The sequence below is a fragment of the Bombus vancouverensis genome, chromosome 6 (assembly GCF_051014615.1).
Source record: "Bombus vancouverensis nearcticus chromosome 6, iyBomVanc1_principal, whole genome shotgun sequence".
In the NCBI taxonomy this organism is placed as follows: domain Eukaryota; kingdom Metazoa; phylum Arthropoda; class Insecta; order Hymenoptera; family Apidae; genus Bombus; species Bombus vancouverensis.
In genome coordinates this window covers 13,448,855-13,475,632 of record NC_134916.1, presented here as the reverse complement: position 1 = coordinate 13,475,632, position 26,778 = coordinate 13,448,855, and the positions used below count along the sequence as shown (strand labels likewise).

Here is a 26,778-nt window from a genome sequence, read left to right as displayed (position 1 = left end):
TTCTATTACAGATTCGTTATTCTACTCGCCAACAACGTCGCTTTTCAACCTGTCTACGACCCGTGCATTCGGTAATTAGTGGCTCCTTCTCGTGTTTTCAATCCAGTTCTCCAGTTATCGCGCACAATCCACCCCTTCTATTCTACGTAACGCAACTCGGCGATTCTTTCCAGAAATTTTCGTTGATTCACGAGCCGCTAAGCGCGATAAGTGATTCTTGCCAGGGCTTGGACGCGATTGTTATTCCCAGCAAAAAACCAACGAAAATCTTTCGTTCGTCTTTTGTGCTCGCCAGGGATTGCGTTGTTTCGTCGGTTTCCCCGTCTTTCGCGCACACACGCAAACATGAAACACGGTAGCACGTACACCGACAAAACGGTCGTCTGTTTCCGGTGGTCGCTAGAAAAACGCGAGTGAAAGCTTGGCAGCGTGCGAGAGGTAAAGCTGGATCTTGATCTTGGCAGTGAGTGTCGCTTGTTAGCCATAAGCGGCCACGGATTCCATGCAGTGCATCCGCGAGCTCGAGGATGAAGCAGCGAAGCAGCGATAAATGTAGTTGGCGCGGCTCTCTCAAGCCGCGATCATTCTCCCATTTTTACCCGCGGCTCGTGGTTTAGAACGTCATCCTGTAGAACGACCGATTACGTATACGAGCGGCGAGAGAAATAGCGGACTACCGGAGACATCGCGGTATCCGATAACGAAAAATCTCGCAGCGCGCCTAGCTAAAAGCGTCACGAAAGTGTTAGGCGAAATGTAAAAAAGAAAGAGAAATACCAAATCGCGAAGTCGAGGCATTAAATGCCCGCCACCCGATACCAACGGAACGTGACGTTAAGTTAGCAGATGGAGAGCGCGGACGTTGCCACAGCTACGCCGTGTTCATGGCGTAATTGCGAGCCACGACACTCCGGGAACGTTCCCCGGCAATTTTTTGCCAGATTACTGCTGTCGCGTGTTCCGGTTCAGCGTCCGAGAAGCACTCTTTGTCCGAACGATTCTGTACACTTCGTTGCAAGGAGTTCTCCACTTGCCGCGAGATATCGCGAAATATAGCGCTCTCGTTATCGTTGCGCGACTAGCTATTTTAAAGATACACAAGATGCACGAAATTGCTATGGGACGGAAAAGAAATAACAGGAAAGAAAACAGAGTCGATGATACATTGGGAGAAAATTATCGAGCAATTTTTTAAGAACCATGCAGATGAAAGTGACAGATTAAGGTAGAAGAGAATAGGGAGGGAATTTCTATGGAAGGGAAAGGAAATAATAAAAAGGAATGGAGAATCAATAACACATTGTGATAAAACCATCTGGCAATTTTGCGAGAACGATGTAGATGAAAGTGAAAGATGATGGAGAATGGAAAGGAAAAAGTCTAGCTTCCGGACCGGAAGGGGAAAGCAATCGGTTGGAAGCGAAGAAATAAAGGTACTCACCGGCCTTTACCGTGATTTCACGGCCCAACACCCTGCCGACGCTGTTCGAGGCTTGACATCTGTAGACAGCCGCGTGGACGTCGTGTCGGTAGGTCTCCGCACTGAATGGCAAAAAATACATTGAACCATTCACCAGCATCTCACGGATGTGAGGTATAGGGAGGACCGGTGACTCGTCCCCCATAAGCCAATCAATCCTTGGCAAGGGACTGCCCTGGGCCGAACAATGGATCATAGCCCCGGTCTCGTTCGAGAATTCGACCGACGAGCGTGGCTCCGAGATCAACACTGGACCCTGACTGTCCAGCACCACACCCCGTCCTGTAACATGGATCGCGCGGCATGTTCCGTTTAGAAGGATCGACGTTCGGACACGCGGAAAATCGAGAAGGCTTTTGGGAAGACGTTAATGGAACTTGACCGAGATTGTAGCGTTAATTTCTGTGAAATTGTATTAGCTGGAAGGTCAGGTATGTGGTCGGTTTGCGAACGACATTTATGAGTAGATATCGATCGAAGTGTAACGTGAATAAGAACAATGAACTGTTGGCGTTGTCGAGTAAAGTGTAGAAACTTGCGTACGTATTCGCGTAATTACACGCAGGAAAGGTATTCTGGCCGCCATTACGCAAGAAGGGGAAAACTTTTTATACGTCCTAGGGGAGATATCAGATTTAAACTCTCAAAAGCAGACACAACTCGGTACTGTGCTGAAAGTACGTATCTGCTTTGACACGATGAACTACCGTAATTAATTATTTACGGCGAAACTTTCATCTAGATACGAATGCAATGAAACAAAGAACACTATGATTTAGCGGTCTCGTTCCTCGTTTCGTATAATTTTACGACGAATTGATATGGACAATCCATTTCGGAAATAGAAACAAGCCAATCGAAAGGTGATCAATCGTTAAACGCTCGAAACTAATCTCGGTAGCGACGTGTCTGGATAAAATACTGGAGAAGTACATTGCACGGAAAGGAGGATATTTTTCTCTAAACGAATAATTCATCCGAAGATGAATCGAATCAATAAGGATATTCGACCGGATAAAGAAACAATTGGTTTCCCAATATTCTCTTGGCCTCGTAGGTAAGATCGAACGAACGGTCGCTTTGCAACTTCTTCGATATTCCCTCCGCGCATCTGCGGTAAGCGGTTTATATTGCAAAATGCACACACTTATATAGCTATGTATGGACGCGTATATCCGGTAAACGCCGAGAAACTTCCGTTTTGTTGCGAAGCATCGAAGGAGCAGCAGAGTAGCTGCACCAAGTATGCAGCAGTAACAGCGGGATCAATCATATTCGATCTCCGTCTTGTCAGTTATTACGGTCTGCGCGCGAAATCATTTGCATTCATCGCCGGGAATGCGGCGAGTTCATCGCTCAAGCGTGAAAAATGTATAATAGGAAATATGTCCTAGCAATTTCAAAGATTTATACAGCGTTCAATTCGTTTTTTAAGCACGAAAACGTTTCAATCCTTCGAAACAAAATGCGATTGCTTTGTAGAAAATGTTACTCGAAACGTTATTCGATTTGTCGCGCGCGTTTCTCGTCGAGCGTTGAAAAGAAAAAAAATAATGAAACCACCGTCGGCATTCACTGTATTCAAATAATGATAACCGAACCAACTTCCCGCCGACGATAAAACGCTCACGTACGCTCATCCACATTCGCTGAATGGCGCGCGAAACGTCGCCTTTCTCCACACCGTGTTCCGATTGCAACATTTACCACTCTCCCACTCCCTCGGTTCGTATCATTTCCTCCCAGAGCGTTTCCTTTCCACAACCCCTGCCTCTCTATCAGCGGGTTTCTCCCCTATATCTGTTCTACCAGGCAAATCTGATAGAGTATCACCGACGTGGCTAATGTCCTCGAAATTTCACGACAATGTTTTTCAGCGATCGGATCGCGACCAAGCGCATAGACAATGCGTACATGAAAACCGTACGAGGGAACCGATGTATTACGTAGGGGCGGCGATTTGATAAGCAGAATTTCGATAGCTACGTGAAACTATGAAACAGTTAAAGGTTCATCGCCACGAGCTCTATACACATCGCTACATCGCGCGCGCGTCCATCCAATTCGTGAAAGCGTATATGTGCCGTGAAGACGTTTATATTCGGCGCTTCCTGCCCTGTATAAGCGCGCGGTGCACCTGCGCCGCTGGTTTACAGCTATGCAACCCTGCCATCTAGCTCGCATTTATACATAAGCCAACTCGCTGCTTCCCATGGATGTGTATACATACTACATTCATCCTCACACGTATGGATATATAGTATATTCGGAGTACAGAGTGCACACGTATCGTGTGCATCGGTACATCTGCTGCTCCCAGGGGCGTTCTTCCTTTCAAGCAAGGGGCAAGCAAACTCGCTCGCGCGCTCGTCGAACGACAGCGATGGAAAATAAGGTTAAATTAATACGCGTATAAAGCAGTTTGTCGGTGACAGCGAAGGCAAAACGGTTATTAAGGGGAACTATGCCCGCTGTGAAGGAAAATTGTCCTCGTTCTTCTTGTTTACGAGCAAATTCGATAGAGATTCCGTCTAACTCGATAACCAGTAGCTTCCTCTGATTTCCTGTCCGCGCTTTATCATTACGAATCGTGGATGAAATAAAGACTCTTTGATACTACAGTCGCGTTTCACGCTTTTGGCCAGGATATCGTTAGATATTTTTCGCCCTCGGAATATAAAACTTGGAAACTGTTCTGGTTTGTTTAACGCTCGTTACGCTAATTAATTGAAGCTTATTGGAACGATTCTTCTTTCCGACCGAGTAGTAGGATTAAAGAAAGTCGTCATAACCGAGGAATCGTCATACCGCAGAAAGGAAGACGGTAGAACGAATGACCATTGATCGAAATTATTTGCGCATTCGACCGTATCCGCTTATTGTCGCAGCGTTTCAATCTCTCGATGCGAGACGAACAAAAGCAACGTGAACGTCGGATCCAATTAGCGATTGGAATCGCGTAATTCTACAAAGAGTTGATCAATTCAGTAACACCGCATTTCCATAAGTAACCCTGTTAACGCGTCTCCGTTACGCGATCTAACGATCTGTCTTTAGTCACCGTTCTACAAACCAGCATAAATAAACCAACGAAATAAAACAGAAACGTTGAATAAAAGATTGAAAATCTAAACACGCGAATCGAGAATATAAATACAACAAAATAAAAGAAACGAGGTTCGTTGCCGTATAAATTTCCGCGATTTTTCCCCATAAACTTCGTAATCACTCGTGAAGTTCGTCAGAATGTTCACTCGTGAAACGCGCTTTTTTGTCAATTTTCCTAGCCATTTTCCTTCTTCATTTTATTTAGAAGCGTCACATATTTGCCCCCGGCATTCGTGACACGGTCACCGTCCACAGCTCGCCCATATTTGTAGCCGTCACTTGAAATCCCCTTGTGCAATTTTCAGTTAAACGCGTTCAATCTCGTTACGAGCGATGTACTCTCGAGCACGCGCGTACACGTGTTACGCGCAGTTACATGAGACGAACCGGAGAAAAACGTGACCCTATATTCGATGATATACCTCATTAAGGGGAATTGGTACTCAAGTCCCCTATGTTGGGCTCACGTGCAGCACGAAACCAGGCATCGAATGTTAACGCGGTGTCCAAATAATCATAGGGTGGCAAACAGTGAAAACAGGAAGCGATAAATCGTACGCGCGTAATTCCGCGACATCGCGTTTTTATCTTTCCACGCGGACGCGTACAATGCGCGAACGCTCGGCTCTCACAGATGTTCTCATAGATGTAGCATCCTTTCTTCCATTCTTTCTTCTTCCCTCTCATTCCTTTTTTTTTTTTTTTTTTTTTTATACCACTCCGCTTGTCGACGCACAACGAGGAAGAATGCACTGTTCGGTAGACTAGTATGACTACGTGTGCGAAGCTAAAGGAACGCGATACGCGTGAAACTATCGGCGAGGTGAAGCGTAGACGGTCGAATCGGTAGCGTGAGAAATATACTCTCCACAATTTCTTTCCTTTCTGTACAACCGGTCGACAAAGACGCAGTCTGAAAATTCGCGCCATATATTTCGATGTACGCGTTTGACCAACTAGCCCTTATATTACACCACACGAATTCCGATTCCATGTACATCGAAGCTCGATAGAGGTTTCGACCCCTTTTCATTTCCTCGTTCTGAGCAGTCCGAATTCCCACTATCCTACGGCTATCGTACGTTTACGATATCTATCGGTTGGGTCAACTGTGAAATTTAACGAACAGAATGGTAATTGGTCTCGTGACGCTGGATTTGAAACGCGGACAATAATGGTCCATTTTCTTTTTCGAGTTACACGCATGGAATACAAAGAGTCACGAGTAAACGACTTTCGAAGGTATACCAGGAGTTTCTGAACGTTCGATAAGATGCTCGTTTAAACATTGCAAAGCAAGACGCGTTGCCGAGAGGTATGAAATTCAGCCATCGCATCGGCCGATGAGCATCTGCTGCCACGCGCATAACGGCACGTATAATACGTGGCTTCGCGGAACAGGATTGAACGCGGCTTAATTAATCATGGTGAAATTCGGCTCTAAAACTTGTTTGCAGTTGCTCTGCCTCGGGCGACAAGGTTAATTTCGGTTATGCGAGGGAATATTCAGACGCGATTTAGAACGAACTTTCGCCTGTCGACCACGTGGATCGTTTGCATGCCTCCTTTTCCGCTTCTTTAGAATTTGCTCGAGACAATCTCGGATAACGAGAGAGCCGCTCTATTTTCTTCTTTTCTTTTTCTTTTCTACATCAGTCGATAATTGCGTAACGAGAGGAGGCGGTGAAACTCGATGCGTTTGCACGAGTCACTTCCGGTATTCCGTAATCGTCGGATAACTACATTGCCAGAGACAATTATACGCCGACAATATGCTTGCCGCAATTACGAGCTGCTATCTCTCTTTTCCACGTTGTGACGCAACTATTTGCCGCTGTATATTTGCCTGGCATTTACAGAGTGTCTCGGAAAATTCCAAATATTGTGAAATCTCTGGTGCTGTCGTGTAAGCTCCTCGTACGGCTGCCGGGTCGACGTCCATGCCGTTAATTCGCATTTCGTGAATTCAACGGTTGCAAAGCATTCGTCGTATCGTTTATACATCGACGTAGTTTCACGGCACGCTCGCACCGTTGACTCTCTTATTCTCCTTAGAGAGTCCTGCTTTTGACGCTGTCGCACATGTTATACGCTCGCGCTACTTGATACGCTCCCACTTCATCATGCGCGCTGTGTTCTTGGTGATTTCGTCGGTTGAAACGCTTCCTGTGTTTTCGGGCCGGGGAATATCTGTTTGCAACGAAAATGTTTCTGGATCGCGTGGAATGTTAAGCGGATATTGGAGTTCTTTAACTGTTTTGTACTCTGCGCGAAAAAGGAGGGGAAAAAAGCGGAAAAGAAAAGGGAGCATCGTTTTCGAAGCAAAAAACATTTTCCACTTCCCACGCGATACCTAGAAAAAGAAAAGAGGAAAAAACACAACTTTTTAAACAAATTTCCAACCAGCGCAAACACTCTGCAACATAAAGTTAGCCGAGATATCCCAGACATTCGAGTGAAACGAAACGGAAGTCGCGACATTTTCCGGGAAACTGTTGGCCAAATATTTGGGTCACCGGTGCGTTCCATCCAAATAAATACCGGAGGAACATTTCTGATCCTGTGTCTCGTTGAAAGGAGAGAATGTTAGAGGGTAATATCGACGAGCCGAATGCCGTGAACAAAAAAATCCTTTGATGCGCGGGGGCTTGTACACGCAACCGCCCCATCGAGTCACTCTCCATGCTCTTCGCGCTCTCCACCCAGATGCATTCCATTACGCACATGTGACCGAGTAACGGTTACGCAGCTTCTACCAGTTCTAGCAACGCGATACACCTGTGCCGGTCTACAATTATGCACCGGCGCGGCGCCATTTATGTCGCATTTATACACTCTCCTCTACATTCACCCCTGTCTTTTCCGCCGCGTTCCACCAACACGCATCCGGTTGCTCTTGTCGCGAGTATGCGCGTCACACGGAGCCGCTGCACGTACGCGCGCATCAACTGTGCAAACGTTGCGCCCGTTCCAGCGACTGTTACGCCGGGACCAGCCCTGTATTCTCGCGTTGCACTTTCTGATTAATTACAGAGCGCTGTCACGCTGCAGTGGACCGGCATTATCATCCGGAGCACGGAACTCGCGCGTCGCTGACGAATTAACCGACGCGATGTAGTTCGGTCAACCGTGACTGTTAGTTCTTAATCGAAGAATCGCGTAGGAGAATCGCGTAAGAGAATCGCGTAAGAGGATCGCATTCGACCGGAAGAAAGAAGATGAATCGTTAGACTTTCCTTGTGAGAATCCGCCTGAAAATCGAGGAAATCCAGAGTTCGTCTACTGTCGTTAAACCTTCCGGTTCGTAGCAACATCGAAGAGGTTTAATTGTAATTAGACCGAAGCTCGCAGTCAGGTGTAATTTAAGACCATCTCAAAGTACCATCTCGAAGTACGACTCGAGTCGAATGGTAGATCCGAACCATCGGGTTTCGGGATCGACTTTCAACGAGAATGGTTGAACGCCATGCGGTCGAATTCTCGAACTTGAATTTCGACGACAGCGGACGCTGCTTTAACGCCGGTTACTTCGACTTCATCCGCTGTTACTTACAAACACTCCAAGTTCAAAAGCCCCGAAAACGTATACGGTGTAGTAGCGGATCTAACGAGTGTCGGTGGCAAGCTTTGCGATCTCCAATTACTCTCCGTTTGGATCAAGTTTCGACGTAACTGAATTTTATATCGTCGTATCTCGAATTGCTCCGTCTCTCTTTGCGAGTAAAGTGAATTTAAAACAATAACCGCGTCTTCTTTCATCGAGTTATCGTGAAATCCTTTCCAAGACGCTATACGAAGAATCGAAGCGTTGTAGCTTAATCGGTCAAGATTTTAACGAACCCGACCCGAGTTTCGATCATCCTATTGCCTTTCGTTAATTGGCGCCAGCTTCGAACACAACGCGAGTCCTCGTCGCGTCGGATCGATAGCGCGGATCGCGATTATCCTTGCGTTCGGCTTGCCTTAATCCGACTTAAGCGCCTACATAAATACGAATATATTTCGCATACGCGATGACCGAAGTTAGCTGCAATGCAGTGGCGCGATACGAGAGGCGGCTAGGATTTTCCCGGCACGCGCACACCGTTAGGATCGTTTGATCTGGATCATGGTTAATTTCACCGTTGGTTATGGCGCACAATACCGTACCAATCACGCCGTGACTTCGCTGCATTGCGCAGTCCGATTGGTTTCTCCGTAGCAGCCACGTATACACGCGCTCGTGCCTTCGTACGCATACATCGGCAAATAGTACGATCGTGGCTGTGCCACGTGCCAGTATAGGTGAATGCGTGCGAACGTGCACACTACTGGACAGGTTACATATACACGCGCGTCACCCACATAGCGGCGCGCGTGTAATCGACGACCAGATAAAGCTGTGAGACGGATCAATCCGTGACGAAGCCATCGACTTCGAAATGCTAGATTTCGTTTCAATCTCGTCGACGGATCGCGTTCTATTCACGGAAGGAACGCGACAACGCCGTCGGACGAGATACATCCTCGAATTATGGGGCAAATTGGACGATAGATCACTTTGTCGCCGGCAGACTTTTTAACCGGGAAATTCCGTGTCAACGGTTGGCCGGTGGAATGAGTGATTTAGAGGCACAAACGCGGCCGGCTGACTTTCTTCCCTCTATCGTTCTCCCGTGAATCTCTTCTACCTTGCCTTTTTAATTCGGTTAGACCGTCTGGCGATGCACAGGCATGGGCGTGTCTCTCGTGCATGCGTCCGTAGGATTTGCAACTTGTCCGTTCCCAGAAAATTTTAAATTGTAAATAAGGTTGCCAAGTTGCTTTCGTGTTGAGAGAACAAGGCAAGCTCGTTGAGTTTTCGCGAAATTCGCAAACTAGCTTGGCTCGTAAATCAAGGTTTCGCCAGACGTTAACGAAATCTGTGAAACCACATAATCCACAGGAAATCCTGTTCGCTTACTTTCGACTCTTGAATTTCCCAGAGCTATATGCCTATCGGTCTGGCAAAATCGCGAAATAGGAAAACAGGAACGATCGATGAAAAATGCTGACGCGTGACAGTCACGCGGCAGACTTTCGACACGCGAGACGCTACTATGAATCGGTTGCCTGGCTTGTGACGGCACATAACTTCCCCGTCGTTCGACTATCTCTCTTTTTATCCGTGACGATCTATCGCATTATGTACCGTGTCGACACCTTACCGCCTCACTTTCAACAACGTCGATAGTCTGATCTTCGAGCACATAGGTTGACACATTATGCACGCACCATAGAGCATGTTGGTCGAGAACGGGTTGGGCGAACGGAAGAGGAAAGGAAAGGAAGGGAAATCAGCCGGCATCGACGATGAAATTAGTTGGTCGCGTCACGAAGATCCTTATACCTCGTCTGGCCTTCTTTCCTTTCTTCCTCTCTTTCTCCCCCTTATCTCTTCCAACCGTTCGATTTCCTTTCTTCTTTCTCCGATTCCCTCTCGTCTGCTCTCTGGTCCCTCTTCCTGCCGCTCGTCACTCCCTGTTTCTCTGTCTCTTTCTTCACGACGCGAATGAATATATTTCCCTCGGTAGCGTCTTCATCCGACCGAATGGAAGAATCTAGCGAGACGGGAGCAATATCGACGGAAATCGAATCGCAAAATGGAGAAAATGACTGCGAGTGCTTCACCCTATCACGGAGAAGAACGAGGCGAGAAAATCAGCAGAAAGGTGAATGAATGCGAAAGAGAAGGAGGGAAAGTACGGCAAGACGGACGGGGGACAGAAGAGGAAGAGGGACGAAGATGGATATTCGAAGGACAGAGAAGGATGGACAAAGCGCGCGAGGGAGAGAAAGAGAAAGGAGGAATGCATTCCTGGGCGAGTTAATCCCTGGAGTCTGGAATGGCTGACAATGCCATGGATCCATGCCTTCTACCTTCCTCTATGCTCTTCGTGATCGTGTGCGTTCTCGTATGTACGTGCCATCGAACGATGGTACGGGGGAATCAAGCGTTCCGACGTATTATCGTCTGCAATCGATTCGCCGATTCTTAATATCGCGAAACTCACCTGTAAATGGATTTTAATAGAGGGTGAAAGTCGGAAATCTTACGTGCGGCTGCACGTATTTCTTAACGCGTTCCCCATCGCATCTGCGACCGAGCCCAATGCGTTGACCCAATCGTTGCCATAAGCAGCTTACCAAGAGCTTGTCGGATCGTCAGTTATTCACGTTATATTTCCGTCGTCTGCACGAATTGCCATTTGCTCTCTTCGTTCCGCTTTTTTCCACGTTTCTCGTGCTTCCTTTGTCGTTTGTCAAGAACGTAATACGATAGCAGATGAAGATACCATTGGTACACGTTAATTCGAACTCATTGTGGATCCTCGCGAAATTGAATTGCCATCGACTCTGGAAACGTGCTCTTGTACTCGACGAGTATACGATTATAACGACGCTTGCTTCCTATTAGATGGAGTCGTTTTTATTAGATGAAAACGTGTTCCATACCGCGAGTGGGTAATTTTTAATTGGTTGAATATTTTACATCGTCTAAAATTCTGGTCTGGCGATTTCTCAACGAGCACTACGGAGCGCAATTGGCTATTTCGGATGGTTCTATCGCGCTGACAACCAAACCAATTTTCTATTTCTTTCTCGAATAGAACAATTACTATCTAACATCGTTACGAGAAAACTAATTTTTCATCGAGCTTGATGGCATGACGTTAACTCGTTAATTGGCAACGTGAAGAGGATACGCAGATCGTTCGAACAAAGAATTATCGACGATAACTTCGTTTCATCGGTACAACGATCTCTTTGGAGTTTGTTTAATTGCGACTTTATTTAAATAGAGACAACCTTGTACGTCTCGCGTATCAAACATAGAAACGTCTAAAAACGGGATCGAGACGAGGTAGCGGAAAAAAGGCGAATAAGAAGAATCGATTGGCGTGGGACAGAAAATGAAGCGCAAAATGCAATTAGCCAAGCTACCGGATAATTGAAACAGTGAACAGGAAATGGGCTCGCGGCAAGGTAATACGATTGAGCCCTTCTTACGATTCTCAGTTCCAGAGAAAAAGAACATCTTGAGAGGCGAACAAAAAAAAAAAAGGAGGTCGGTCGTGCACCAACGAAGAAAGCGTTTGACGACATCGTGGGACAGCTGCACCGTAAACTGCTTAGCAGCAGATAGTGGCTGGCCAAGTTCCTCCACTGCCGGAGTAACTTTCTTAATCCGGTTCTTAGCTGGGTTAGTCTCTGCGATTAATGCTTCGCTAGCCTGCCGCCACCCCCCACTGCTTAAGAAATATCTCTGTCGAGCTGTCGAACATCGTCTGATAATCGAACGATCGAGTCAAGGTCAAAACATATGGCAAGTATTTGCTGATCTACGAAACCTAGTTGTACACCGTAGAAAGAACAAGTCGAGTAAAATAACAGAAGAAAAAGAAAATAAAAAATGAAAGAAGAGCAGAAGAAGTGGTGTACACGATATTGGATAGCAATAATTCTTTGGTCGCAGTCAATAATTTCTTTTTCGTTCACGGCTGGCGTCGATGGAACGATGTCAATAAATACGACGATAAATCAGCTATAAATCGCTATGGAGCTTGGCCATACAATTCAGATGCATCGATCGCGGGCTCGACTCGAGAAACAAAAGAATTAACCAGACACCTGCGTCGTCGTCGCTTCGCGTCCTATTTTGGAATGGGAAATTAATCACGAATGTCGCGATTGCCACGCGAGCTTTTTTCCCCAGCAGCAAACGAGCACGGCAAGCGCGATTCCGGCCGATGCGATACAACCACAACAACAACAACGACAACGACGAATCTCTATGTGTGATGCTACATCCTCTTCTTTTACCAGCCAGGTGTTCGTAGCTTATCACTCACCAGCATCCGCACTCCAGCGACACGCTGAATTAGCATAATAGCACCGATGTCGTTACGAGCCAGTGAAACTCTTCAGGATACTTCAGTGCTCCGATACAATGGAATATCGATCGCGACCAAGAGAAGCCAGTCTCGCCAAAGGTGTAGACGACGAAACAGTACGCCTCTTGACGTATTAAAGGGTACTGCACGAAATATACAGAAGAGAGACAAAGGGTGGTCCACCAAGGGACGGTGTACAGACAAAGGTGTAGCCGAGGGTTATGGCGATCCCCAAACAAATCTCTACTTAGTCACGGGACAAAGTAAAATTGCGGTTTAGCGCGAAAGAGTGTATATAAAACAATCGTTTCGACCAAGTTGATGAAGAATAACAGGGAAATGAGCAAAATGACCGTAGAAGAAACAGGAACGAGTGTAAATAATTGTTGCACTTTCGTCGTGACACTTTTTCATCCTCTGTCGTGTCTGTCTGGCGAAGAAATGTAGAAGCGTATTATAAGGGTCATTGTCCATGCCCTGTTCACGCCGCCAAGTTAAACTACGACTAATTTCTCCGCTTAATGTGTCGCTGTAGCGAATGAAACGCACGTTTCACCGACACGCAGAACTTTCTCGGGCTTTTTTAATGTGGGAACCTCATTCAAAGATGAAGTTCGTTTGAACACGAAAGAAGAGAGAGCTGGATTCGGTGTTTGTAGACTGCGTGGATTAGGTTGGACTGTCCAGTCTCTTTTATCAATGAAAGAATTGAACCGACTAGTCACGCAGCTGAATTGTCCAGCGCGAAATTGCAGTTACGGCTTCCATCGACGACACTTTAACAGTACATTGTCTTGGAAATTCTATCAAGGGATTTCGAAAAATTTCAAAAAGATTCAACCTAATGCAAATTTAACAATTTATTCTGTAGAAATATTACAAACGATATGAAATGAAACAGTTTTCCCTGGAATTTTTGTCATAAGACTCGTACAAAATTATTAGCAGGCAAGAGACAATGAAAATAGCGAACCATCGCTAATTAAACATCATGGAGAATTATGGAGATCGTGACAGTGGCACTAGAGGTCATTGAAAATCAGACAGAGGTCGTCGAGATAGTGTTATTGATACTCAAGGTCATATAAAGCTCGTGGTATTATAGAGATAATGTGTTTGTAGTGCATAATGACATATTGACTGTCGTGTACAACATCGTATGCATGTGGCAATATTGTTATTCGAAGGTTCGCGTGCACGTAAAATATGTGGTCCTCGTTCAATTTGTTGAAACATATCTCACACCCTAGCGGTTATTTAAAAAGGGGTGATATTCACTTTTTTCAACATGAATGATTCAACTGAATGATAGTACCGGTAACATTTAAAACGACCCAATAAAACCTGGATAAAGCGAATAGTCGTGAACGTGCTCGTGTTTCTCGAATACTGCAATTTGCGCGACGCACTAAAACGTCATTCTAATTTCGACCAGGACGAATCGCGTTGGCGAACTTCCCGCATTTTAGGCAGTTTTGTCCTCGCGCCGTCCCGCCCATTCGCGCATTCCGTCTCATTTCGCATTCTAATTACAAGCTGCACAGTGCCGCGTAAAGCGTAAATTATTTTCAATTGTCGGATAAAATATGGCACGCATACAAAGTACGGCCGTCACGCCGTCACGCCGTTACCCCGTAAATACGGTCTGGCCGCAGATATTGTTCATTATGCGCTATCCATCGTTAATTGCTCCGAATATAATTAAAGGGAGCGGACTGGATGGACGAATTACGCGGGGAGGGGCCTGGACGTTGGGCGCTTACGCGGTATAGCCTCGATTCTTTTATACCTTTTGTCTGCGATTTTTCTCCTTTGCCCCCCGTCTCCCGTTTCCATCCTAGTTCTCTCTTTCTCCAACGTATCGCGTCACTTAATTCGCCAGTGTGAACATAGCCAGAGCCAAGACGTTTATTTATGGCAATTTAACTCGAAACTCCATTCGCGGGGCGCACACGCCTCGTTTAGTGCGCGGCATTTAAAAGTTCCGGCCGAGACAAAAGTTCCACGGCGTTAATAGTTCCGACGGGCCTCGCTATTCCTACAAATTATTCGTGTGTTTCGCCTTTCCCCGATTAATTGCTGCCTTTTTAATTACTCCTATTTTGCAAGAGTTCGCGTGCCACGGTAAGCCTCTGGTTTCGCGTTAACGAAAATATTCGCCTATTAGCGACACCGTTATTGTTGTTACCGTTCTCGTTTGGCAGATTCTACCTTAAGCGCCAAAGGATAGTATACGAAGATATTAGCCACAAATTGGTTACATTCTCCTCCTTTCGGATCGTCCTCTTTGAATCGTTCGACGATATAGATTTTCAATATCGTTCAACTACTAAGAGAAGTTATTTCGCAATTTAATAACCTGCTAGGGTTTCTCCCTCGTTCCTTACGCAACCAACTAAGTAAACTGAAACGGGATTCTGATAATTTTCAAGGACACACGACACCGTTCTTGCTTCACCTTTTCTTCGGCACAAACGTAGATTCGCGACTCCGATCGATGGCGCATCGCGTAGATTTCATTTAGAAGTCCCTGTGCAAGTTCTTTCTATGAGGAAATTAAACGAGGAGACTAAAAAGCAGAAGATGAAGAAGAAAAAGAAAATACGAAGGAGGGGGAAATTCTATCTGATTGCCAGTCGCCACGGAAGTTGTACCATCGTTCGATAGGCGCCGACTTCTTCGAGAACGCGTACAGAAAGTCCGTCGGCGAAATAAATTAAAAATCCTCTCGCCATAACGAGCGAACGGAACAGTTCACGTTTACTTCGGTGGAAACCCAGGATGCACGGACGCCGCATCCGATAATAGCGACGTGATCGGACGCAACTGGAGCATGTGGACCAGACATTTTCGTAATTCGGTCCAAGTCGCGGTACACCGGACAACCGTGACAGCTCCGCACCACCGATGCGAATCGCGGTTCCAAATAAATTAAACTTCTCTTTTCCTTTACCTACTATATACACTCTTTTGAATTCGCCTCTGATACTCTGTTTCTGCCTCGCGTGTAAATACTGTGACGGGGGGCGGGCATGTGCCCGTATAGCTATGTGAAACGCAACCAGACGTGTATCTTTGAAAATTCGGACGGTCCGTAATTGTGGATCCAAATGGATTATCTCGAAAAATTAGAGATACTTCGGGAAAGATGTCTCGTCGATGATGTCGACATCTTGCACCTTTAAAACGTTCACTTTAGCATACACGAAGAGTAAAAGTTTCGTAATCTTTCTAGGTATAAGGAAGTGAAAATGTCTGCTATATATATATATATGTACATATATATAGTGCAACTCTAAATCTGGTTTAAAAGCAATGGTCCATCTACTGAATAAACAAAGAGTTTCATTTCGTGCTCCTCTGTTCCATTACCGAGATTATCAGAATATTAATGAGATAAGTGAATGTGAACTTAAGTTATTAATCCTCGAACGCCAAAGAAGAAAGTCTCTAGGCATGTACGTAGGATCGTATTTTCTGCCTTCTTTGGGCCAACCGTAATAATAATTTATCATTTTCATTTGAGAGTTACTTACTACTTGCTAGTAGATTGGAACGTGAACGTCAAGACCGTGAAGCGGAACGACGCGAAGCAGAATGCGACGAACTGGCGCGTCCACGTGAACTGGACATTTTCGAAATTTAGGGCAAACCACGATATAGACGGGAATAGAAAAGGGGAAGGCCGGTATTGGTTGCACAACGTCATCGGCTTGACAGATCGATCGTAATTAAATCGATGCGATCCGACGCGCTCCTCCCATATCCATGGACTTAACTCTAAATCTAGGAATGGGGTCGATCGAAGCCACCATCAGGATGCATTATGGAGCCAGAGAGGACATGCTCGCACATAGGTGGACGCGGTGGGCGGCGGGGTTATCTCGCGCCTATTTGCACGATAGTCCTGTTTCCGATTAATCAGGTCCCCTGGAATTAACGCAGTCCCCAGGGACTGCGTCGCATCTCACACGTATGCATACCTGCTACATGCACCTCTCTCTGTCTCTCCCAGGTCTCTTCCTTTCTCCATTCTGCTTACGCTTTCTCTCTCCTGTCCCAACTATATCCCACCTGTATCCCCTCCGCATCGATGCTCCCCTGCTCCAACCCCTGCAATCTCTCTATCTCTCTCTCTCCCTCTCTCTCTCCCTCTCTCTCTCCCTCTCTCTCCCTCTCTCTCTCTCTCTCTTCCTCGCCTTTCGTTTCACTTGCATAGATGTACACTCTTCTTCGTCCTCACCCTATCAATTATATCTCACTCTTTCTCACTCACTTGATTCCTGCTACTTTGTTCCCCTCCATCATCGTCGTCATTTATCTGCATACCTCTTCTTTCATCAGCTCCATCCGTTCCATCAGTTTTTTTCTGCCCCATCTCTGTCTATCACGGACATCGATCCTCCCGTCCCTTTGTACTTCCTCCGATACGTTCTCCCTCTCTTTCTCTTTCTTCTTTCGTTACACGTTTCTCGTCCTTCTGTTCTTATCAATTTCCCCTCGCTCGTTGCTCTCGCTTGTCCTCCCTCACGACTTTTTCGAAACGCGCTCCAAGCTGAACGCGCCGAGGGATGTGACTGGAGGCGACTTATCGGCGCGTGTATCGCTCGATCCCGCCTAGTCCCCGAATCAAAGAGCCTGCCGCTCCCAAAGGCATTTTTGCCCTTGTCGAGGGGGTACACTTTTTGAAAAGCCACGATGATTCTCGTGACTGGAATTTTTATTATCCACCACCTGTCTTGTTCGATGCGACCGATATAAACTTAACGATCCTAAGTACCGCGTTATTCTCCCTTCTCTTTTGCCAGCGCCGTCCTTGATTCCTCGCTGAGCGCGCTTTTCACTAACCGATCGTGCTCGATCGTTCAACTGGACCATTCTCCAATTATCCCGCTTTCTCCCGCCAACGAACCTCGGGCGGCTCGTTATAATTGGAGAACCACCCTGCGCAAACCTGTTCCGCCCCATGACAGGAGATTAATTCTCTCGGGACTCGCTTAACTAGGGGCAAAAACTGCCCGCACACGCTACGCATATTCTCGCCGGTTAATCGCTGAATATTTGCGTTCTGGTAAAGGCTAATTAATGGCCGTTGCGCGCCAGCTTCGGTGCGCTCGAACGTTTTAACGTTTGACCAATCGCCAGCCAAAAGAAAGCATAACATACATGTGCATCTCGTCGTATGGTTCACCGGTTCCATAATCTGGCTTACGCTCTTGTACATACACAAGTGCACGTTATCTGGGACGAATACGCGTTAACGTGAAAATTTATTCGTGTTTCGATGGAAAAGACGAGGAAAGAGAACAAAGAAAGAAGGAAAAACGAGAAAAAATCGGCAGTGCTACGAAGAAAAGAAAAAACGAGCGTGGACACGACCCCGGCATTATTCCCCAAATACGCTGTGTGTTTTCATGAAAATGCAATGTCACGTTGGCTCCCCATTACGTGATGAGAATCAAATTTCCTGGGATGCACAGGTAAACCACTTTCAAAGCGGCCAATGTAAGCACGCTAACATTCGTACATCTAATAATTAGGTACCATGATAGCGTCGAAATGGTGCATGGGATAAGTGAGGATAAGTTTGCGTCCGGAACCGCTGGTTAGTCGATTCGTCCACTCACACGTTGTTTGCGTGCTCTATTCATCCATCATTTTTTTTTTATCTCTCGTTTCTCATCTGATAATAACGTCGTTTGCGATCATTCTCGCGTAATCGCGTAATTCCCCTTCGTCGAGTAGAGAAAGAGTTGCTTGTTACCGTAGTTCCCGGCGAAGAAAGTTAAATCCAACCGGAACCGATTTAAGACATTGCATTCATTCACGTTCACGAACCGAAGAATGGAAATATTATTGGACGGATCGACTGGAAAACGATATCGGAAAAAGTTATTCGATTTATAATGTACACACATGTGCTGTATATACATTTCCTGATACTCTGTCGTGGCGTTCCTTTCGAATATTTTCCTTTTCTCTCCTATCGAAAGAAATAAAATATTTCTTTCTAAGTGCCTCTTTGTACAATATTATTCGATATGTCCAAGCATCAATCGAATAATTCACATTTTCGTACGAGAAAAGCCTGTATAAATTTCATCAGGTGGCGGAATCGATATTCCCGATCGTTGCCACGCGCGCATAACATTATGCACTGTCGATTATTCCCATAATTTCGTAGCTGCATCGCGCTCGTAATACCTCACGGCTAAATGGAATAATCCATCGAGGCTGTGTAAGGCTTTCGTTCCCCTTGTTCCGGGAAAAGTGCATTTATCCAGATTTATTCAGCGCATCGCCTATTTCATCCGGCAAATATTGGTTCTAATTTTTCATCGACAGGGCACGCTTTACGGCGGGCATCGTAATCGGCCGCGATGCACCATCGTACGGGAAGCTCGACACGCGGAAATGTTCTGTTTGAAATATGAAATATAAATTAGCCAACCCGACCATTCGTTTACGTCTATTACAGGAACAAATATACGGAATTAAAAATCGTATTTATCGTGTAAGTTACGCGGTCTCGCGGCTGAAAAACAATAACCGTGCAATTTTTCGCGATCGCGAAGCGTTTAATCATCATGAATATCCGTGTTCTTTCGTTGAAATTTTCCTACCTCAAGTAAACTCATATATCACTCGCAATTACTGTAATTTCACGGTTGTTTGCATTTAAAAACACGCTTTGTTCGCGAGAAATTTATTTCGCGTTTCTTTGCTTCTCCATTTTTTTTCGTTTTTCAATTCCCGGCGAATTGAAACTCGGTTAGTTTACTTTTTATAGCTTAGCCTCTGAATTCGTTTTTCCGATGTTTGACATAAAAAGCGATTAATCGTAACGATAACGGCATTCTGTCGGGCGGCACATTAACGTCGGCGATATTCTTTCGGACGTGAAGCTTCGCTTATTTCGATCGTGATGGTGTTGTATCCAAAATCGCGGGAAATTCGCGTGCGGTGCTAGCGAGTATTGATTGCTAGGTGATCTCTCGACTGATCCTTCTCTATCTGACACGCTTCTCTGCCAGAGCGTTGCATTTTAACGTCGACTAATAAAATTCATGGAACTGGTTATATCGTGTTCGATGAAAGCAATGCAGCGCGGTATGTCCATTTGATTAAGAACCGAGAGAATGAGATCGACTAACGAAGGCAAAATGAAAAGAGAATCAACCGTGATGCAGCTGCGATGTTTCAGATGAATAACTATGGAATCACACGTTGTGTAACATTGTACGCTGAATGAGATTTCAACAAAAGTATAAAACAAGAGAAGAATTACACTGCGAATGGAATTTCTTTTTACAAAGAAAGCAACTAGTGTTCGAGCTTTCACCTTCTCGCTATACCACAATGAAATCCGTTTTGCGCAATTAGGGGAATTCAATCCACTCGAGTTCGACCGAGAAAAATGAATCTTCCACCGATTCCTCAAACTTTCTTCGCAGAAATCCGTGAAGCATTCCCATGTTTTACGTTTATAACGATATTATCGTGAATTTCTTTTCTGAAGTTTCCTTTCCACCATCGCATATGCAGAATACTTTGAATACCTTTCAGTATCTTGTATACCTTCTCGCATTATGCGTATTTTGTACATTTTTACACCATCAGGTCTCTCATAAATGTATAAACATCTGCAATTTTTTCGTGACACACAGAACCTTTATCGTAGAAAAAATTATCGGCCCATCTATTTTCTGAGACATTTCAATCTTCGCGTTATCTTAAATCAAAGTCGTACACGAAATTGAAGCTAATCAAACATTTTTTAAGGGAAGAATGCAGATCGCCTCCGTTTTGGTCCGTTTGTTAACCGTGAGGCTGCGTGAATGGTAAAAAAAGGCGCGGAATCCGCAAATTTACAGCAGATTGACGGTATTTTCAAGGGAGAAAGAATTTGCGGAGCGTTCCGGAACTATGGACGCGCGTGAGCGATCCTCAAAGCTCGGCCGCACAATTATTTTCACATAGTCCGTCGAACCGAGGTAAAATCTGTTCGTCGATCAATCGATTTAAAATGCCATTTCCAGCACAGATGGGGTACCTGTATACAAAATGTATCGGAGCCGCGTGGAAAAAGGTAACGGTATTCGCGCGTATCTACCCACTCATTCCTCTCTTCTTTGTTTCCTTTTTAGCCCAAGCTACTCCACAATCTGATATCGATTCGAAAGGAAAAAGATTGTCCTCGAGGATGCATGTATCCCATGATTATACGTTTCCGCGAGGTTCGTGGATGTATACGCACGCGATTCCATCGGATACTTCGCATTCTTTGAATTCACTGGGGTCTGCGACGACCTTCATTAGCTTCTAAATCGAATACAGTGTGTCACATCCCCGAAATTCCTTTGTTCGTTGCCGCTCGTAACTAGCGACCGTAAAAATCGACAAGTGTACTCTCCCGCCAAAAATTCTTTCAAAAATTAGACGAGTTATTTTTCTCAATCACGAGTCAGAAGTTGGATAAAAGCGTGAAACTTTTGGAGGGATCGACGAGCCAACAGAGGAACAAAGATACAAATATCATAACTTTTAAAAAAGAAGAGAGTACACAGAGAAAGAACGGACTAGACAGTCAATGAGAAGAACTTATAAACGAAAATTAAATATAAAATGCATAACGAGCTGTCTCTAATAATTACGGGAATCGCCAGGACGAAACGGAGTCAGAACGAATATAGGTTAATTGGTTTCTGCGCGACCATATGTATAGATACACACATTCTATCGAGGTGCATCAGTGTCCCTTCGGCCGCGTTCAACCACCCGCGTTCAACGACAATTTTTAACGATCAGTTTGAAGCGTACACCGGCTCAATTTGTACCGTCAAATTGATACAGAAACGAAATTTCACGCATCCGCGTTATACGAGAGCGCGACTACTATGTTTACCATAGACAAGGAACCATATGTCACGTCTGAATCATCCAGGTTAATTGCTTCTCGCATGACACGCCATCCAGCTATCGCAATAATTTTGTATCCGACGATGTATCATTCGAAAAAAATTGTGTAAATTTTCTCTGCTGTCCTGTTCGTTATTCAATGATCATCTGACCACGTGAAATTGAAGTTTCAGATGGGAAATTGACGCGAAATATACACCATCGCGCTAGGTCTACATAATAAAATTAAAAATTTCTAATTTTGATCATTCTCGTGGTTCTAGTGTTAACATAAACATACCAACTATAAGCTTCTGCATCGTCCGCTTCCTCAAAATCGCAGTTCAAACATACTTTAGCGCATTTAATTGATTATTCTTATTTTACACAAATTTATAGTGTTGTCCCTTTTATGGCGCGCTTCTGTTCGTATTAAACCGATCGAACGAAATCTTTGTAACGCTTAAGGGACGACAGGTGAGGACTAAAGCAGGACATGTAAGTACCAGCGCGTGCGCGCGTGCGGAATTCGTATACACCACGACCGGAAGGATAGCGGAGCGTGGAGACCGAGCGCGTCTCTGTCTGCCGGAACGAACCCATATTTCCCGGCCAGATCAATGTTAATTCACTTAGCATAAATTGTGGGCGAGAAGGTGAGTGACGATGGTAGCAGCTGCGCCAAGTTTCCTACCACGTTGCAAAATCGTCCAGCCAACCAGACGCGGCACTGTTTCCTTCGACCGATAGACAAGTTCGAACCGATCGCTTCATTCGGGCCAATCCCGAGAATTAAACGGGAAACGATTCGATCGATCGCAACCATCGCCTACTTGGATTTGATTTGAAAGAAGTTGGTCAAATTTTACGATAACAAATGTTACGTCGAACGATGAAATTATGTGGAAAGATTGGAGTTGAAAGTTAACACTTTCTAAGTGCATTATAATTCATTCAAATTTGAGAAAAGTTGATTGAACATAATTTTTAAAACGACGTGTAGTTTCCTTTGTTATAAAGTTTCATATTCCAATAAGTCACTGTAATGTCAGAAAAACTATAGCAATCTCGCAGATTTCACAAAAGTTACCTTTAAATGTGTTATTTGTTAATCTTGAAAAAGTAATGATTATGTTAAAAAGTTTTAGAAATGTTGATGATAAAAAATGGGAATAAATTTGCTTATTCGAATATAAAGTACCCCTTCCCACTATAAAATATACTCGGGGTAAAAAGAAATCAATGAAATCAATGAATAAATTTCCCGCGTGTTACGTGTATAGTCAACAAGTATAAACACGAACGAAACAAGTCCACGAATCGATACAGTTATTAATTAAATTGTTTGCTTTTGATAGATTAAAAATTATATTGTTCCTCTTCTCTCTTCTTTCATAATACGCATCGTCCGTTCCTATCATTACTCGGAAATATATTCGGAAATTTTCATTTGAATTCGCCGAGTCGAAAGAGCCCTCGGTCGAAGATTTAGCTAATTCTACGTTTCTTCGTACCTATCTTTAGCCATAATTATCACGAAAGAAATTTAATTTCAAGAACGCTGACGCGTTCAATAAAGTCAGCTCTACCAACTGTAATCCATATAATCCAGCTAAGTATGTACGCGTGTCTACGTCGATATCTCGTCCCCTCCACGAAGCAAACTTGAGACAATTCAATATATTTAATTGATCGAATTTAATCTACCAACGACGCTAACGATAGGCCGTTCTCCCCTATGGTCGGGCAGGAGCATCGTTATTAAAATAAAGCGGCCCGATCCCGCGAGTATTTTTGCAATTTCCTGGCCTTTTGTGCTTGGCGTGTGTCAACGACCTTCCGTTTCCACGTTTAACTTTCCCGCGATAACGATATGACAAACGCAGAACGAGGAACGGAAAAGCGACTTACAAAGCATCCTCGTTATAACCGTCTACTTTAGCTATTGGACGCGATAGTTGGCCACGGAGTCGTGCCTTTCACGGGCACACGACACAAAAGCCGTTTCCGTCGCGCTATAATACGCGGTAACTCATGCAGCGACGTACCAGCATCTCATGAACTACCTCCGGAGACATCGAAGTCCACCGTTCCTGCTGTACGATGCAATCTGTCCTCGCCAGGATGCTTTTCACTTTGAACAACGGTCGCCGACGCGATTAAATGGTCCACGATACGATGGCCTCTTTTTTCTCCCCCCCCCCCCAGACTGGTTGTAAATTAACCGTGAAACGAACCAGACGAGCAAACGTAGGGTTTGTATCGTATCACATTATAGACGGATCGTTTCTGCCAAGTTCGGAAACTCTTTCTGATCGAAAACATTTGTTAGAGAGAAATTCATTTAACGAGATAACGAACGAATAGAACGTTTAAGCAACTGGATATTTTGGAATAATTCGAAGCATGTTTGGTATCATTTTACGTAATTCTAAGTTGTTCATATTTTATATCGATTTTTAATACCGTCATCGTGAATCTGAGGTCCGACTATTATAAAAAAAAAAATATATTCAGCGCCATTTAGAAAACTCAAGATCACCCTGATATACCGGAAAATATAAGATATTAGAAAATAAATTTACACTCATTCGACGAGTTCCTTGAAATGTAACATAATTCGTTTGACGTTTTTCGATAAAACCAATAGGTTAACGGGTAATTGGTATAGCTAACAAGTTATTTTACATAGTACTTATTGACGCACCCTATATAAAAGAATCGTCTAGAGAACCGATTGCACTCGGTCTAATTAATTTTAAATCGAGCAGAGGCTCGCATAAGTCCGCTAATAACGTCTACTATATTGACGCCGGCGGCCATGCGGAAATTACCGAATATCGGAAATCCAACGGCGACGATGATGGCGCGCAATTTGCGTGTTTCCGTTCTGCGGCTAAGCAGGCACGCTCTCGCGAGAATACGCGTTTGTGTAACTGGAATCTGCACCTAGTGACCGGCCAATACGGTCGGGAAATTAATATCGCTAGGATCGTTGTTATTTTACGCGACGGTAGAATAAAACGTCGACAATAATGATCGTACAACGGTCTCGATTAAATCGGGCGTGAAAGCGCGAGTCCGCGCGATTCATAAATCGACCACTGGACTTTAAAACAATCGATGGTACTCGACCGAATCGTGCCATGATCAAATGGAGATACCGCTACGATTCCCGATACGCATAAAATCGAGCGGCGCATTTAAATAATTTTATCGAGCAACGGTGTTGTTTTAACTTGCGTCGTTTCACAGTCAGGATAAACCGCGGTTAAAGATCAACCGGCGTGATGTGGCAGGTCATAGCGGGCAAGTTTCGCGATGCATGCATCGAACTGCGTCGATTCAACTAATTCGATCCGCATCTAGGGATTCGACGTTGTTTCTAAACGACAGCCAGAGAATATTATCCGAGTTGACTGTGTTCATTAGAACTCGACAACTGCGTCACAGTATGATTGAACAATTCGCTGTCAACGATGAAACGAGCAAATCACGTTGATTATACTCGATGACCGCGCCAGTGATCGCGTCACTGAATTCGCTTTGGTATTTTTCCGTAGAGTCACGGAAACGAACGCTGCTCGTTGCGAGCATCACAAATATCGGTGAGAGCGAACGACGAATTGATTCTGTGACAGAATTATCTCGAACGAATGGTTAATCGTCAATGACAAATAAGATAAATGGAAACGGGCAACTGGTGCTTGTATCGATCCGCGGTTTCCTTTTGAACGACGAGCCTTCAGAAACGATACGAATTATGGTAGAAGACGGTCGCGCGCTAGCAGAATGCGAAGGGTGAAAGAAAGAAGGCAAGCGACCGTGCGAACGGGAGCGGCAAACTGAACGAAGAAAAGAAAAAGAAGGAACGAACAGCAGGAGAGATAGGAAACGGCTTGAGGGAGAGAGAAGTCGAGCTTTTACGGTGATTACTCGTCGTCGCGGCTGCATCCGCGCGCATTGCATCGGAAATGATTTCGCGCCCAATTAAACCATAGGAAACTCAACCCTCCCTCGCTACTAGAAGGGAGATGGTGGTAGTAGTCACCCCCTCTGGTGCACTTATACTCTCGACGCACCCTATGGTTCTGCTTCGGTCTGCCACTCTCTCTCCCTCTCTCTCTCTCTCTCTCTCTCTCTCTTCTCTTCCTCTAATCTCTTTCTCATCTCTCTGTCTCTCTCTCACCTCTAGTTACCCTTTTTCCTCTTCCTGGTTGGTACAGGCTCGGCTAAAGCTTTTCAGCGAATTCAGCCGGTAGCCGCGATGACATACGAAGTAAATTAATTTTTTCCCTGGAAAAACCGGCGTTACAGGTTCAGAAAGCGACGCGAATGCTCGCTCACGCGCGTCACGAAAAAGAAACCGTGAAGGAGTGTGCTGGGTAGGGGAAAAAATATGAGCCGATAGCGCTCGGGCTAAGTGCGCAAGTTTCATCGAGTATTCGTTAACGAGTGTCGAGGCGTGCGTCATACGAGTTCCGGAGCTCGGTGACCCTCGTGGAAGATGGATCGTCCCTCTCGATATTCTCATTACCGGATTCGAGTCGACTGCGACCTCTTCTATCCCGACGCGAGTATCGTAAGCTTGCCCTCCATCCATTTTTCCCTTCGCCAACGATTGTCGCCCTTCGCTTTCCCTCTTTCCCTCTCTCATTCCGAACGAGTCTGGATCCGAGCATTGCTGTCGAAACAACGGCTGCGAGCAACGGGTTTCACGAGCGAGGCCAAAACGGAAAGAGAAAAATGCGCCGCTCGCGTTGAGGGATCGTGCGCGCCCTGGGTTCAAAGAACTCGACCCGAGTCTGCGCATGGTTCACACAACGGATACGCGCGGCGTGTAAACGAGAGATCCGTGGCTATAACAGCCGTTTGCCTCTGGGCTTTATTCGAAAAAGGAAAAGCCACGCAAAGAAGCGCCGTGTCCTCGGATCAAACGCGACACCTTTCTGCACACGGGCAACGCCCGCCGGTTTTACGATATCGATCAATTAAACTTGCTCTTGGTTGTAGGCAGAGCCGTTGTACGCGTGTACCGGATCGGAAACCGACTAAAGTCGAACAAAATAGTTACGAAAAATCGTACTCAAAGCGAGACAAGCAAAAGAATAACAGTTATAGTCGCCCATGTACCATTAGTTTTTAAACTTATTGTTGCTGCAGCAATTTCAAGTAGCCAGGATTTGGAGTAGACTAGTACGAGCGAAAAAACCTGAAACGATACTTCAATTAGCAACAATTTCGTAACTACTTCGGAAAACGATGCTATATCGTTGAGGAAGAGACCGACTAAAAGTGGTCGGGAGGAAGCTCGATGATCGCGCGTTTCGTTTGCGTTCACCGGCCGTTATTACTACCAACGAAGATCGTGCCGAGCGA

At 45.2% G+C, this 26,778-nt stretch overlaps 1 protein-coding gene across 11 annotated transcripts in view; it reads right to left on the bottom strand.

Moving 5' to 3' along the window:
* Window positions 1–26,778, bottom strand: part of LOC117155789 (cell adhesion molecule Dscam2) — a 175,238-nt gene that overhangs the window by 61,708 nt on the left and 86,752 nt on the right. For 10 of the 11 annotated variants that reach the window (XM_076619524.1, XM_076619522.1, XM_076619523.1 and 7 more), the window contains one exon: window positions 1,442–1,762. In XM_076619524.1, coding sequence (XP_076475639.1) covers window positions 1,442–1,762 — 321 coding nt within the window. The remainder of the gene's footprint in view (window positions 1–1,441; window positions 1,763–26,778) is intronic. The other variant, XM_076619530.1, reaches the window with a different exon arrangement.